This window comes from Ambystoma mexicanum, chromosome 2p (assembly GCF_040938575.1).
Source record: "Ambystoma mexicanum isolate Mex_15411 chromosome 2p, UKY_AmexF1_1, whole genome shotgun sequence".
In the NCBI taxonomy this organism is placed as follows: Eukaryota; Metazoa; Chordata; class Amphibia; order Caudata; family Ambystomatidae; genus Ambystoma; species Ambystoma mexicanum.
Genome location: NC_090923.1, coordinates 1,471,431,471 through 1,471,444,939, shown reverse-complemented (window position 1 = coordinate 1,471,444,939; position 13,469 = coordinate 1,471,431,471). Strand labels below are relative to the sequence as shown.

At 47.2% G+C, this 13,469-nt stretch overlaps 1 protein-coding gene across 6 annotated transcripts in view; it reads left to right on the top strand.

The window, feature by feature from the left end:
• STUB1 (STIP1 homology and U-box containing protein 1) overlaps positions 1-13,252 on the top strand; it is a 465,879-nt gene extending 452,627 nt beyond the window's left edge. For 4 of the 6 annotated variants that reach the window (XM_069646080.1, XM_069646075.1, XM_069646077.1 and 1 more), the window contains 2 exons: positions 3,903-4,077; positions 12,313-13,252. In XM_069646080.1, the coding sequence (XP_069502181.1) occupies positions 3,903-4,077; positions 12,313-12,329 (192 nt within the window). In that variant the 3' untranslated portion in view covers positions 12,330-13,252. The remainder of the gene's footprint in view (positions 1-3,902; positions 4,078-12,312) is intronic. The other 2 variants (XM_069646076.1, XM_069646081.1) reach the window with 1 other exon arrangement.
• The last annotated feature ends 217 nt before the right edge of the window (positions 13,253-13,469 follow it).

Genomic DNA, 13,469 nt, shown 5'->3' with positions numbered 1-13,469 from the left:
TGATAGATGATTAGAACGGAGATGGGGTGAGGAGAGGAGAAAGATTTGTAGAGAAATTCGAAGGAAGGGAAAGAAGGAAGAGGTGGTGAGCCGGGTTCAGCTGGGCTGCCCAGGACAGCTTTAGCCCCGTCCACCTTTTGAAGTCTTTAACTATCACCTCCCACGGGCGAGGGAGTTGTTTATACAGGTAATTCAAATTTGTAGTGATATGAATCCCCAAATACTCAAATCTTCCCTTGTTGAATCTGTATGCCTAGCTCCTTCATATTGTGGAGCAAATGAGGTGAGGTATTGAGGAGCAGGAGGGCAACCATTTTTGTGATGTTAATCTTGAAGCCCGATAGCTGGCCGTAGTCAAAGATTTCAGGAATACGGCCACCAAGGTGCTTTGTGAGCTCAGATATGCCAAGATATTGGCGTACAGCACCAATTTATACTCTATGGCTCCCCTTGTCAGGCCTCAAATAGAAGCGCTGGAGCGTATGACTACTGCCAGCGATTCTAAGGCTGGCGCAAAAATAAGCAGTGACCGGGGCCAGCCCTGTGGTGTTCCACGTCTCAAGGGCAATTCATTAGATGCCACCCTGTTTACCACCACCCTGGCTCTTGCATGCTCATAAAGACCCATTGCCCCCATGACCCATCTAGGCCCCAATCCCCCATCTTCACCAAGGCGACTCTCATGAATTTCCCTTGAACCCTGTCGAATGCTTTCGCAGCATATACAGATAGGACGGCAGCGTCCTGCCCAGCATCTGTACCTGCAATGAGATTGAGAGTTTTGCAAATATTATCCATCCCCTGTCTATCTCTGACAAAGCCAACCTGGTTGTTGTGTATCAACGTAGGGAGAACCTGATTAGCCTACCCGCCAGGACACTGGCATAAATCTTTGTGTCTGTGTTGAGTGATATGGGTCTTACCCTCCTTAGAATGACCACAATCCAGGCTTATGTAAATGACAGTGGGGCTGTCCCTCCCTCTATTATGCTATTAAATAGTTTTGTCAGAAATAGAATCAAGAGGGGGGCTATGTCTTTGTTAAAATGCTGGAGTATAGCGGTCCTGACCCAGGGCCAACCCCACCCTTAATCTGGAGATTGACATACAAACAACCTCACCTTGGATAGGAGCATCCAGGATCTCCTGCTCTCCTGCGTCCAGTTTCCGCAGGGGAAGGGAGTTCAGGTACGCCCGAGCTTCTCCTTCGCCGCTACAGTCCTCTGTGGTATATAACTGGGAATAGAAATCTCAGAATCTGGCCGCTGTCGCTGCAGGATCAGTTAGGACCCTCACCCTTAGGGCCTCTAATTTGGAAGACTGCTCTTTCTGACCTTTGGCGTCTCAGATGAGATGCTAATAGCGTGTGGGCTTTGTCCCCCTTCTCAAATAATTGTTGCTTTATGAAGCAAAGGTGCACTATTGCCTTCCCCGGCCATATATCGCCCAACTCTCGTCTCAATTCCCTTATCTGCTGCATTAGACCATCGGACTGAGGGGAGCCACCTGGTACCTCACAAAGAACCAGTGTAAAGGTAAAAATCATCAAATCGACAGCCGCAGATGTCCTGGTGTATTAAATCACTGGAATGTTCTCGTTCCCGCCGCCCTGTCTCTCCTGGTACGAGCTGGTAGGTCCTCTTTACGTGGGCCATTTCTCACCACATTGTTGCCCACTGGCCCACGATCGTCTGTTTTCAGGTGTCGCAGGACCCCCTCTGCCTCCTCCAGCGAGGTAACCCTATAGTCCTATGCGCGATATTCGAAAGAGAGGGCAAAGGGGAATCCCCATCTGTAGCGTATATTCTTTTCTCGCAGTCACTGAGTCAATGGGCGGCAGTCACCGCGCTTATTCACCATTCTAGCCGAAAGGTCCTGAAAAATCTGCACTTCCGAGTCCATTAATCTGGTCCTCCTCCCTGGCCATACACAGGATAGCCGCTGTGTGATTGAAGTAGTGGCACTTCGCCGGTGCCGACCTGGGACCCTTTGAGGGTCCTCCCGCCTGGTGGTTCCTATCGAATACAATTTCTGGGGAGGGCACCTCTTCGAAGAGGCAGTTTATCAGCAATCGCACACGGTACTCCAGCGTGAGGGCAGACTCCCCCCCCTGCGTCTCCTTCATACCCAGGATGCGAATGTTCGTGCACCTCTCCCTGTTCTCAAAATCATCCACTTTTAGTTTAAGGTCTCTCATTTTCAGTTCAAAGTCCTGCATCCATCCGTCCATTTAAATGAAGTCCGCCGAAAGCTGATTATTCTCTAGGGATTCCAGTTTCTCCTGCACCTTGTCAACTCTGCCCTGGGGAGACGACTCTTTATTGATCTCATCTCTTCCAGCAATATTCAGATATCGGACTTGGACCCCGCCTCCGAAACAGGGGGGCTCCTCCTTGGTGCTCACTCCCACTGTCCCCAAACTCCTCCGAAAGCTATACAAGAGCTCTGCGGTGCCCGGGTCGAGCATACAACTACTAGTGCCTCTGCCTAGTCCTTTTTGTGGGTGTGCACCCCTCAGGTGCCCACACTGCATATATAACACAGGCACTGTATGCTCGGGGGACCTCCCAGGCACTGCTCCCCTGTCTGTTGAAATGTAGCACCTACCACAGTCAGGCGCTGTACTCCGGGCCAGCTCGGGGCTCCCTCTCATGCAGTGTGCACCTTGTAAAGGTTCAGCTCTAACCCCAGGGATCCTGCTGAAGCAAGCATGCTCTCCCTTCTCTGCCATGCCTTGCCTGCTCCCCTGCCCAAAGGAGATGCAACCACGATCCTCGCCAAGCTTCTCTATGACCACCTTCCTTGTTGTGGCTGGGTCACCATCCCCGGGTAACGGCACCTAGTCAGCGGTCTGACTCTGCCGCTGCATTGCTGCCCAAGATGGTGCCTTTGGCACAATCAAGCAACGCTGGGCTGTAGCTTCAGCAACGATTACCTCGATCGGTCTGGTACTCCCCAGGACCACAATTGGGCAGGAGACTCTGAGGGTCTTTAGGAATCCGCACCTCTAATTTCAGGGCTGGATGTTGAGCTCTCAAGCATTCATTCGGTCTCTTTAGCGCTCGGGACGTAGCAAACAGTAAGTCAGAGATCCATGCTGCCTGCGCCCCCTGGGGGTCTCCAAGACTACTAACTTTTAAAAGCATTCTGTTAGTTGCGTTGACATCAGCCCCCAAGGTGAGTGAGTTGCAGGCCTCATCTAGTAAGCCTCCATTTAGGTTGTCCTTGGGGTTAAACCTTCTTTTTTGCAAAAATTGTAGCAGATTCTTTCCCAGAGAATTATGTTTCCAACTTTCTATCTGCCTCCTCATCCTAGCAAGAAAGAGGAAAGGCTACATAGGCTTTTCATTTTGTACACTGGACACAAAACTGGGACTTCAGTTACATAACCAACTTTTTCCAGGTGGATAATTCTTGCTAGTACAAAATGCTACCGATTGGCCAGGAAAGATCCCACAGAAGGCCTGAGAGCTCATTCCATAAGGGGCATGGCAACATCCTCTGCTCTGCAAAGAGGGGTCCCTAAAAAAGACATTTGTGCAGCAGCCACTTGGTTTACCATCCACACTCTAACAAAGCATGACTGTCTGGATTCATTCTCTAGCTAGGAAGGAGGATTTGGGAAAGCTGTCCTACATTCAATCCATGACAAATCTTAAGTTTGAACATTCTTACTCCTCCCTCCAAAACCTAACACTGCTTTTGGAGTCGATCAAAAGATGAGGAATATGTATTCCTTGTCGCCGCTCCCACCCTACCCGGCTGTAGAATTTCCAGGCATTACACTTTACGCTCTTTCAGAGTCTGGTACTGTGTTGACTCACTGATTCTGGTATTTCTGCAAGAGGAAGCTGTAAAAACAGAACTGAAGCTAACGGGCGCTGCCTTTGCTATATGTACAGACGACGTCGACTTCAAGATGGAAGCTCTTGAGGGACATCAAGTCGACCGCATTGACGCACAGCACCCTCTGCCGAAAAAAAAAAAACATTCCGAAGCAGCTGAAGCTGGAAGGGAAGATATCAAAAGACGAGGAATACGAGGGAGGAACATCCATTTGGAAGAAAGTTACCGGGGGTAAGTAACTGGTTCTTCTCAAGGAGTCGGTCTCAAATCCTACGTTATTGAGTATGCAGACAGTTTATGTGAAATGTCATTGATAACTAGCAAATATAAATGTTAATGTCCATTTGTGATTGTAATACTCATTTCTGATACTAAATTAATGCTTTGTGTATACATTTGAGGTAAATTAGGTACGTTTTATATTTTCTTTATTTTAGTATTTTAATTTGGCCTTCTTGTATATAAAAGTATAGGTGCAAATGGTTTTATCCTAGGAATCCAACGTTTCTAGTGCATTTTTCAGGACGATTTAGGCGTCCTCTTGGGACACATGTTAGTGGGCTTGGTTGTTTATTGTGTTTAATTATGGCAAAAGAGAAAGCCATAGTGACCTTGTTAAGCAAGAGCCTACTAAAACAGTCCTCCATAGCACAAATTAATGGCCTCCTGGATGGAGTAGAGCGGTTCTTTATTCACTAATGGGGGCAAACAAAAATAGCCCATCAGCCACAGCAGAAGTTGGACCAAGCACCTCTTGTATTAAGGCAGTTAAGAAAATGACACACTTTGGCCTGTCCCATCAAAAACGGTGGATACAATGGAGGTAACGGATTAACATCTCCCTCAAAACATGTTTATCTTGGAAGCAAGGCATCGGAGCGCAGCACTAGTTCGAATCCTGGTCCCCTGCTTAGAGACTGGTCTCCCGTATTAAGCCTTTTACAAAGGATTAAAGAATACAGAGTAACATCTCAACGGCACAGTATGAGAAAGGAAGGTTGAGTAATCCGACATGTAATTGTTTCCGAGAGAATCGTGTGCCAAAGCTGACATTTGCAGGCTTAAAGTTTATTTGAAAAAGTTGCAAAAGAAATTGGAGTTTTAAATCTAAATTCTTGAAATCCTTGACAGTGGCGCCAAAGGATAAGTTGCAAAGACATGTAAAAGAAACTTAGATGGTGTGATGGGAATCCTTGACAGTCAGTGTTGAATGTAGGGAACAAGGTTTTAAATCTTACGAAAGCTCAAAATCGCGGTTTTATAAATGAGTCTCAGAAGGCTAGTCATAGGTTTCTATTAGTACCATACTTCATTGTTATAGACACAAAGTTGCAAGCAGAGGTGCAGTGTGCGCCAATCTTTGGCAGTGTTTTTTCTACTTTCATCACAGGAGGCGCTTCTGCTTAAAATCACAAGCTAAACGTGGAGCTTTCGCGGAGTTGCAAGCAGAGTTGCAGTCTGAGCAGTCTCCAGCAGGCATCCGGCAGACAGGAGGGACTGCTGAGGAAAAGGATCACAGAAAGCCCTGCCTCACTCTTGTAATACGGGTGAGCTCCTGCACTGTTAGCTCTACTGATTGCAAAAGAACCAGTTCACTGCATACACAATCTGTATTTTTTTTACTCCATTAACTGCAACACTATAATTCACAACTTCACTGATACATTGACATTGATAGCATTACCTGTGAGAGGGCCTAGCGCCTTTGAACCCCTCAACTCGCACCAAGGATGTTGAATAGCTTTGGCTTTGGGACCGGTAGTGTCTCTCAGAAAATAACATTGAACAGAATCAAAGCCACACCTCCGCTCCCCCATTGGAGCTCCCCCTATTGTATTTTTGATTTTTTGACTTTTGGGATTGAGCTGAGCGGGAGGTGGGGATGCAAAGCGAAAAGCAGTAAGTGGCTGGAGGCGGGGAGGAGGTATAAAGGAGTTACTGTGTTGATCGCTCTGGCATCGTCTGGTCTCTCAAGGAACTTCTGGAACAACACCTAACCGATTGTTGATAATTGGCAGGCCAGAGAGGGGCGTGTAGAAAAACAAATACACAATACTTAGAAAATGATGAGTGACAAATGTACCATCAGTGGGCCAGTGCGAGTACCTTTTCCACGTGTAACTTTTCACGCTTACACATACCCTTACTCCTCACTCCTTTGCGGACCTTACAAGGATCACAAAGGATTACAAAGGGTCCATGACTTCCGCCGGGACCTGCCCAGGACTGAGGAGCCAAAGACCATTGGTAAACATGGCAAATATGGACACAACCTGGGTTAATCCTGGAGAGTAGAACACCACTAGCAAGCCTGAAATAGCAGAAATGCCTGAAAGGGGTTTACTTTCTGAGGAGCAAATGGCCATGGAAATAATGAAGAATCTGGTTAAGCCTTCACAAAGAACATCTGGAAAAACCAAAAAAGGATTCGCCTGACCTCACCCACAGTATCAGCACTAAACGTAGTGCGGAGCTAATTTGTGGTACTATACGACAACGTTTGGCATGAGGTCAGAGCTCACACCATTTGCTTAAGTGAAGTAAAGTTGAAACTGGAACAGTTAGGTTACAGGCTATCTCCTTTTTAGACCGCCTAATTGTCTGTGCACACAAAGACCACATTATGCAGCCAAATATGACTGAGAGTAACCCTGTCTCAAAACATAGTCTCCCAAGGACACTTGGGCCCAAGGAAGGAGCCATTGAAGTTCAGTCCACAGAGGCTAAGGCACATAACAGGCCAAACATCCAAGCCTCCATGCTGGATGCCAACAACTCGCAGGGACTTTGGGGAAAAGTTAAGTTGAATCTGGCAAAAATAAGAGTTGAGAAAAGGCTAGGATCCGATAAAGAAAATCTAAGAACATTCAATCTGGTTCCCGGAAATTCCTGAACTCTGTGCACACTAAGGAAAAAGTGTCACAGGAGGCCAAACTGATTGCACCCTTGTCTGTAACTAAAACGTCCCTGAAACATAAGCAAAAATCGGCAGGCAGCACAAAAGTGGCTTCAAACTCTTAGGAGTACTGTAGACTGACTAAAAGTGATGGTATCCAGACCAGGACCTTGGAGGGCCTGTGAAGGTAGTAAGTGGAGTAGTGTGGAATGGCCAAATGCACACGGGAACACAAGCTGCAAAAAATGGCACCTGCAGCTGGAATAGGGCAGGGGCCTAGCCGAGACGAAAGTACCCAAATATTTGTGCAACACAATGGGGCATGTTCTGGTGGGAAGGTGGTACAAATGGACACAAGGTCATGTTCAGAAATGTTGCCGGGTACAAGTCCACCTACCCCCATGACGAAAAAAGATCCCAGTTGGGAGGAGCGAGCAACTGGCTGCCCCCAACATTGCATCAAGGGGGGTTAAGACAATGGGGATGCCCATCACTGAGCAGGACGATATTGCACAAGGAGTAGTATCTCCTCCAAGAGTAAAACACAGCATCGCAGTCGGGGAACCAGGGATGCAAGCACAGGCGATATTTAATTGTAGCTGCCCTTGTGCTAATACCAAGGTGACTCCCCAGGGTGTAGATGGGATGGCCAGAGATCCAGAGTCGCAGCAGCAAACAGGGGCAGAAACCAAGTGTGACTTGTGCAGTGGGTTGGGGGTCACCGGGTTCTTGGGGGAATGGGGAAACCCCACAACCGAGTGCGTATACCCCTTATGTAAGATCTGAAGGGTTAGCACCCCAGAATCACTCAGGGTTACCCACCCACTCGAGCCTTGTAAACCCACTGGACAAATGTCAATCATGTAAATTGAAAGGTGTCTTTAATAACCTTAAACCTGCTATATGATATGATAATTTATTTATCGTGCTCGTACACAAGTGTTTCAGAGTGTGACAAGGCAAGGGAGGGGAACGGTGGTGGTGTAAGAAACCTGAGGGTATTCTCCTAATTAAACCCTGAGAATCCCTTATTCATGTGGCCAGGGAAGAGCTGGTGCCCTCAGATCCCAACCTTGGTGGTGGACGAGCGAGGGAGGATCACCTGGGTAAGGGAACCCAGGGTTATGCTCGGGGAGTGGGGGGGGGGGTGAATGCCCCAGGTGAGACACGGTGTTACACCAGGGAAGAGGACGAAGTCCTCGAGTCGTTAATAAACTGTTCTAAATTAACCTCACTTCGCCATAGTCATTCTCCCTTATCAAAATACAACAACCACTCCTTGTCCGTGAACCCAAACAACGTTACCTTGGGTAACTACAGCTCCCAGAGTCCCTATTTACTGGTTACCTACCCGAGTACTCAGTCATTCTTCTCCCCGTCCCTCTTAACATTTTCCGCCTACCAGTCAACTGTGACAAAACACTAGTTCCCACAATCCCTCCTACTCATTACACAAACCCTACTAAACTCACCCTTAGAAACTCTATCCCCCCGCTTCTTTTCCGACACAAACACTTTCTCACATCGTGAAAGACAATGGACTAACACCAGAGCTGTTTACCTGACATGTTCCCAACACAAAGGTCAGGAATAGTCAGGCAATTGCGGATGACTCTACACACATGGCTGTCCTTTCCTTTCCCCACAGGGATAAAAGGCGGAGCACAAGAGCACCCTTGAGCAAGGCCAAACGCACAACGAGGCAGCTATTCCAGGACGGCAGTTCAAACGGAGAAGAAAGGCACAGAGACGTGAATGGTCGACAATGAGGGAATTGCCCTTTCCAACCCAGACCTGCAAAGCCTCCGTGAAAGAAATCCTAAGACCGGGAGATACAGCTGACATGTGGTACAACAGATGTCAATGGCGCACGGGATCCTCCCGCACTGATAGCCAAGGCGGGGAGATGCGCTTGCTACTGTGGTACTGTCCTTGACTCAAGAGAGAAGAAACAATGGTGAGTTCAGCACAGCCAGTGAGTCGCAGAAAGCTGATAGTAAGCCGGACTTGAATCCAAGGGCCGAAGAGCAGTCGCCCAACGTGAAAGATTACCGAAGGAACTTTTTGTTTGTGGTTTATGGTCCAGCAGGCCAGAGACTTTGCAGAAATGCGACTTGGCCCCAGAAGGTCATGGTATTGTTCAAAGAAACTGTAGCCTTGTGCTGGAGAGGCCCAGGAGTGTGCTGTGCTCAGGCGTCCCGCCTTGTCCCGTGCTAAAAATGTGGGGAAGGGAGACCCCAGCAATACCATCCTGACTTGTCATTTCGGGAACACTTCTTTCTTTTCTTCTGAACGTTATCCACACTATTTTTGTAGCCTAGCGGTAAGGATTGGCAATAGGTTTTTTAGTGTAGGCCCTTTTGATTTGCTAGACTCCACTTGGATGGTGTTATTATTTTTTGATGGTCTTAGCTTGCTCCCATCTTAGATTTAGGTTTAGATTGGGTGTTTTTCTCACCCATTTATACAGTTCAATAAACACCCTTGAAGTGTGATCACTTGTGTCTGTCTTTACTGTTGCCAGCATGAATTCATTATAGAAGGCTGTCTGGAAGATGTGGAGAAACCCTTTGATGACCTGCTTGATTTTCACCTGGAGGAGCAAAAAGACGACGAGCGGTATTGCTGGAGAGTGACAAGGGAACATGCCGTCTCTGTATCTGTTTTGATGGCCTGGAAGGACTCTTCGACTGCCTTCACAAATAGATTTTCGCTGTTGAAGTGCATGTCCAGCACCTTCGCTTGGACTTCCTGACGGAAGTTAGTGGCCTTCATCCATCCCTGCCGACAAAGGCAGACACCGTTTCCCATATGCCGGAAACCTGTGTTGGCGACGTCCACTGACACTGTGATGGCATGGTCCGATGCCACTTCCCCTTTCTGAAAGAGGGCGAGGGCTTCTATCTTCTTGTCGTTGGGGAGGAACTCCAGGACCGGTCCCAGACGTGGTGGAGGAGGTTTATATGGGGGCCTCATATGACTCTCTTCCTCTTTTTAGACAGAGGCTGATCAGGAGCCTGAGGCAATCTCTCCTGGATCTCTGACACCAAGCTGTGGAGAGTCAACAGAATGTCCAAGGAAAGGTCCCTCGGCTGAGAAGGTAAAGAAGGAAAACTAGGACCTGCGCCGCTGTCATCCTTGTAGATCATATGCATGGACTCTTCAACGTTGTCCGTGGATGATATATCCATAGGTGGAACGGAAACCTGGGAGTAATGTTTCAGGGCCTCCTCGCCCCCTACCCCCTCACCCCCCAAACCCCCTTTCTGAACCAGGACCTGGGCTGGTACCTTTACCCTTTCCGGAGTGCTTGCAGCCTTCGTCAATGCCTCTGCAGTGGTGTCGCGCCATGGGGGTAGGGACACTTTCTGCACTGCGCGAGTAACCCTTGTAGGATCAGTGCCCGCAGCTGCTGCAGTCGTAGTAGATGCTGACGAAGTAGAAAGTAGCCGACGAGGACTTTGTCTGTGCCGGTTGAGCCTGCTTGGGCTGCGCAGCCTTTCTCCTCTACCGTCCTTGGCTTATCTGATTTCTCCCGTAGCTTAGCCCGGGGTGGTCGATTTCCTCTTTGAAGAGAAACTTGGTGGTAGGCTGGCTATGGAGGTGGAAGGCGATGCTGAGTGAGGCCTATCCAACCTGTGGCAGTGGCGAACCTGGTGGACTTGGACTCGCTGCTCTTGGCCTTTTCTTGGACCTCCACAGATGGGGCGACCTCAAAGGAATTAGAAGGCTGCTCTTCGGACCGGCCGGTCCTGGATGAGGCATGACTCTTCTCGGAGCACATGGCAGAGGCCTTGTACGAGTCCAGCCTTGCCGCCAGCCTACTATGTCTGTCTTTTGCCGTTTTCTTAGAGCAACCTAGCCATATCTTGCACTCTATCTACCTCCTTGTGGTCTGGATGTAGGCAGTAAAGGCATTGCAGGTGCTTGTCTTCCACAAACAAATTCCGTAGCCCGCATTTGGTACAGGGCCTGACGAGGGTTCTTCCCTCCATCATGGTTTGAGGGCATGAAGTAGGCCTAAGATGGCCTTCTAGAAACTTCGATGAATATTCGTCCTTGAGGGTCGCATAACTTCACAGACAACGGATCCCTGTTGCTGGCAGATGAGGAAAATAGCCCGAAGGCTCTTTGGAACAAAAATCGAACTTTTCTTGTCAAAAAACTTAGAAATAGCTCAGAGAGCAACTTGAGGACTGGCAACACTGAAGCGTGCAATACAAATCTGAAGATGGCTAACAGAGGCGGGGCTTAAGGAGAGGACTGTCATTGGATGGGAGCAGTATGACCCAGAGAGCACTGATTGGTTTAGAGGAGAAATAAAGTGAAATTGTGTTTTCTTCTACCAAGGATTCCCAGCCTGACGATGGGGAATATTCATGAGCATGTGAATCCAAGTCAGACCTCTTGCTGGTGAAGTGTTATGTAGATAGACTGGCATTTTGGTGCATCCAGTGTGGACATGTTTTGATACTGTGGCATGCATTTCCAATGGTAAAGCCAACAGGAGAATGGTCTTACTTGGGTACACTGCCATATATTGGCAGAACAAGCATGGACATGTTTTCTTATAAAAGGATTACTAGCATTATGCGCAAAGCAAAGAGGAGTATGTTCTTCTATGGAAATACTAGCTTATATTGGTGCAGCCAGCATGGAAATGTATGTGCACAGTCAGTGTGAAAATGTTTTATACTGGCCCATATAGTGGGCAAAGGCATCATGAGAATGTGTTTGATGCAAGTCACCAACAGTGCACAACAGCATTTCTCTTTTAGATATGCTACCCTACAATGCTGATATAAAATGTGGGTAAAAAGCCAAACAATTTGTAAAAAAGTGTGCTCTAAAATGCTGGTCACATTTGGGAGAAATATTTACGCCTCTCCACTTGAAGAATTCACCAACCGCCACTGCTCAAATGTTGGATCTACACCTGAATAGAATTTTGTTTACCAGTTGGGGCTTAATGAGTGCATGAAATCCTGTGGCGCGCAAGATGCATTTGGTACTCTCAGGCCTGAGTTTCATCACACTGCTTGAATTACAGTAGTGTTTCTGGCTCTTTGTACTGAGGGCAGTGTTCTACACAAGGACTTTACTGGATGAAAGAAACTGAGGGCCAATGTACATTAATTGTCTGGACATGGAAGCCCACTGACAAGGCTTGTTGCTAGGGTGGGTGGAAAGGTTGGTGGTGTTAGCATGGGGTTTCGTGATGCTTTGTGCAATTCTGGTTACATGGCCCACAGGTGCCCGGCACATTCTATTCTTGTTGCTGTATTTGTGTAGTGCTTTTATACTTAGTCAAGCCACCACAGTGGTGGTCTGCTTATGGTGATTCTTAACAGGGCCAGTTGATCAACCAGTTATAAACTCCTCGACCGTTCCCCCCCCCCCCCACCCACTTTTGTTGCTGCAATGTCTCATGTTAGAATGTTGAAACTGATCTTGAAGTGTGGATAGAGTGAGTTTACAAAGTTAGACACCCTATTTATAGTGGTATCTAGACATAAATACTTTTGGCTGTCATTCTTTTTCTGAATTCAATATACCTTTTTATTTTGCAGCGAGTTGGACACTTTGATCCTGTGACCCGAAGTCCTTTGACTCAAGACCAGCTCATCCCTAACCTGGCCATGAAAGAAGTGATTGATGCCTTTATATCTGAGAACGGCTGGGTAGAAGATTACTGAAGGGGTTCAAATCCTCTATATCAAATGGCACTTTAGCGTAGCTACACCGGCAAGTCTGGGATCTATGTACCACGGACACTCTGTGAGCTTCAGGCTTGTACCATGCCTTTTGTGTTAATCTCTGGCATGGAACTTTGCTGGCCCGCAGTTTATGCATTTTCAATTCTAGTTTAACAACTCTCTTCTGAAGAGTCCTACCTTAGTTTGATTCGGAGAATACTGAGCCACATGAAGTTGTGAAAAATGGAGTCTCGAAGACTGTGACATTTGCATTCAAAGGAGAAGCTTGTGGAATTGCCTAAATAAGGTTACTTACAATTTGTTTTTTTTTAAAGAAATCAGCTGACCACTGCTCTCTCGTACACATTTCTCTTATTTGAAATTGTCATGGCATGCAAGTGATTGATCCAATGTCACTAAACACCTGAGCGATGCCTATTGATTCCGTCTGATTGAAAGTATATTATTTGGTGCCAACCACTGAATGGCTAATCCTCTTGCTCTACAAGCCCATTAGGGACGGTAGTGCTCTAAAATGACTTTTGTCAAATCGGGTGTCTGATGCCGGTATGTTTCAACTGCCACTTGTTTGAGCAACTCTGCATCAACGCTGGACCGGGATTCTATATTATTATTGTTGGTGTAGCTGCAAAAACAGTAGGAGACGCACACCCCAAGCAACAGAAATGAATTTGTTGTCCTTACAGTCCCTCAATTTTCTCTATGCACAATGATGCAGCTAAATCTCTAACTCCTTCATTCCCCAATGTATGCACTTGAATGTGGTACCAGCTGAAATATATAGCTACTCAGACTGCTGCTCCTCATTCTGAAAGAACAATTGTACATTTTATTTTTGTGCGAGTACTTCCTTGTCCTTGCATATATCCTTTTTACAGCACTGCTTTTGTTTGGATGAGGAAAGTCCCTCCTGTCTAGTTGTGTGTGGTTGGGCCATGTCCACCAGGATGCTGTATACTCTGATGTCGTATGTTTGTACTGCAGAAATAAGTTACTTCTTGGAAGATGCT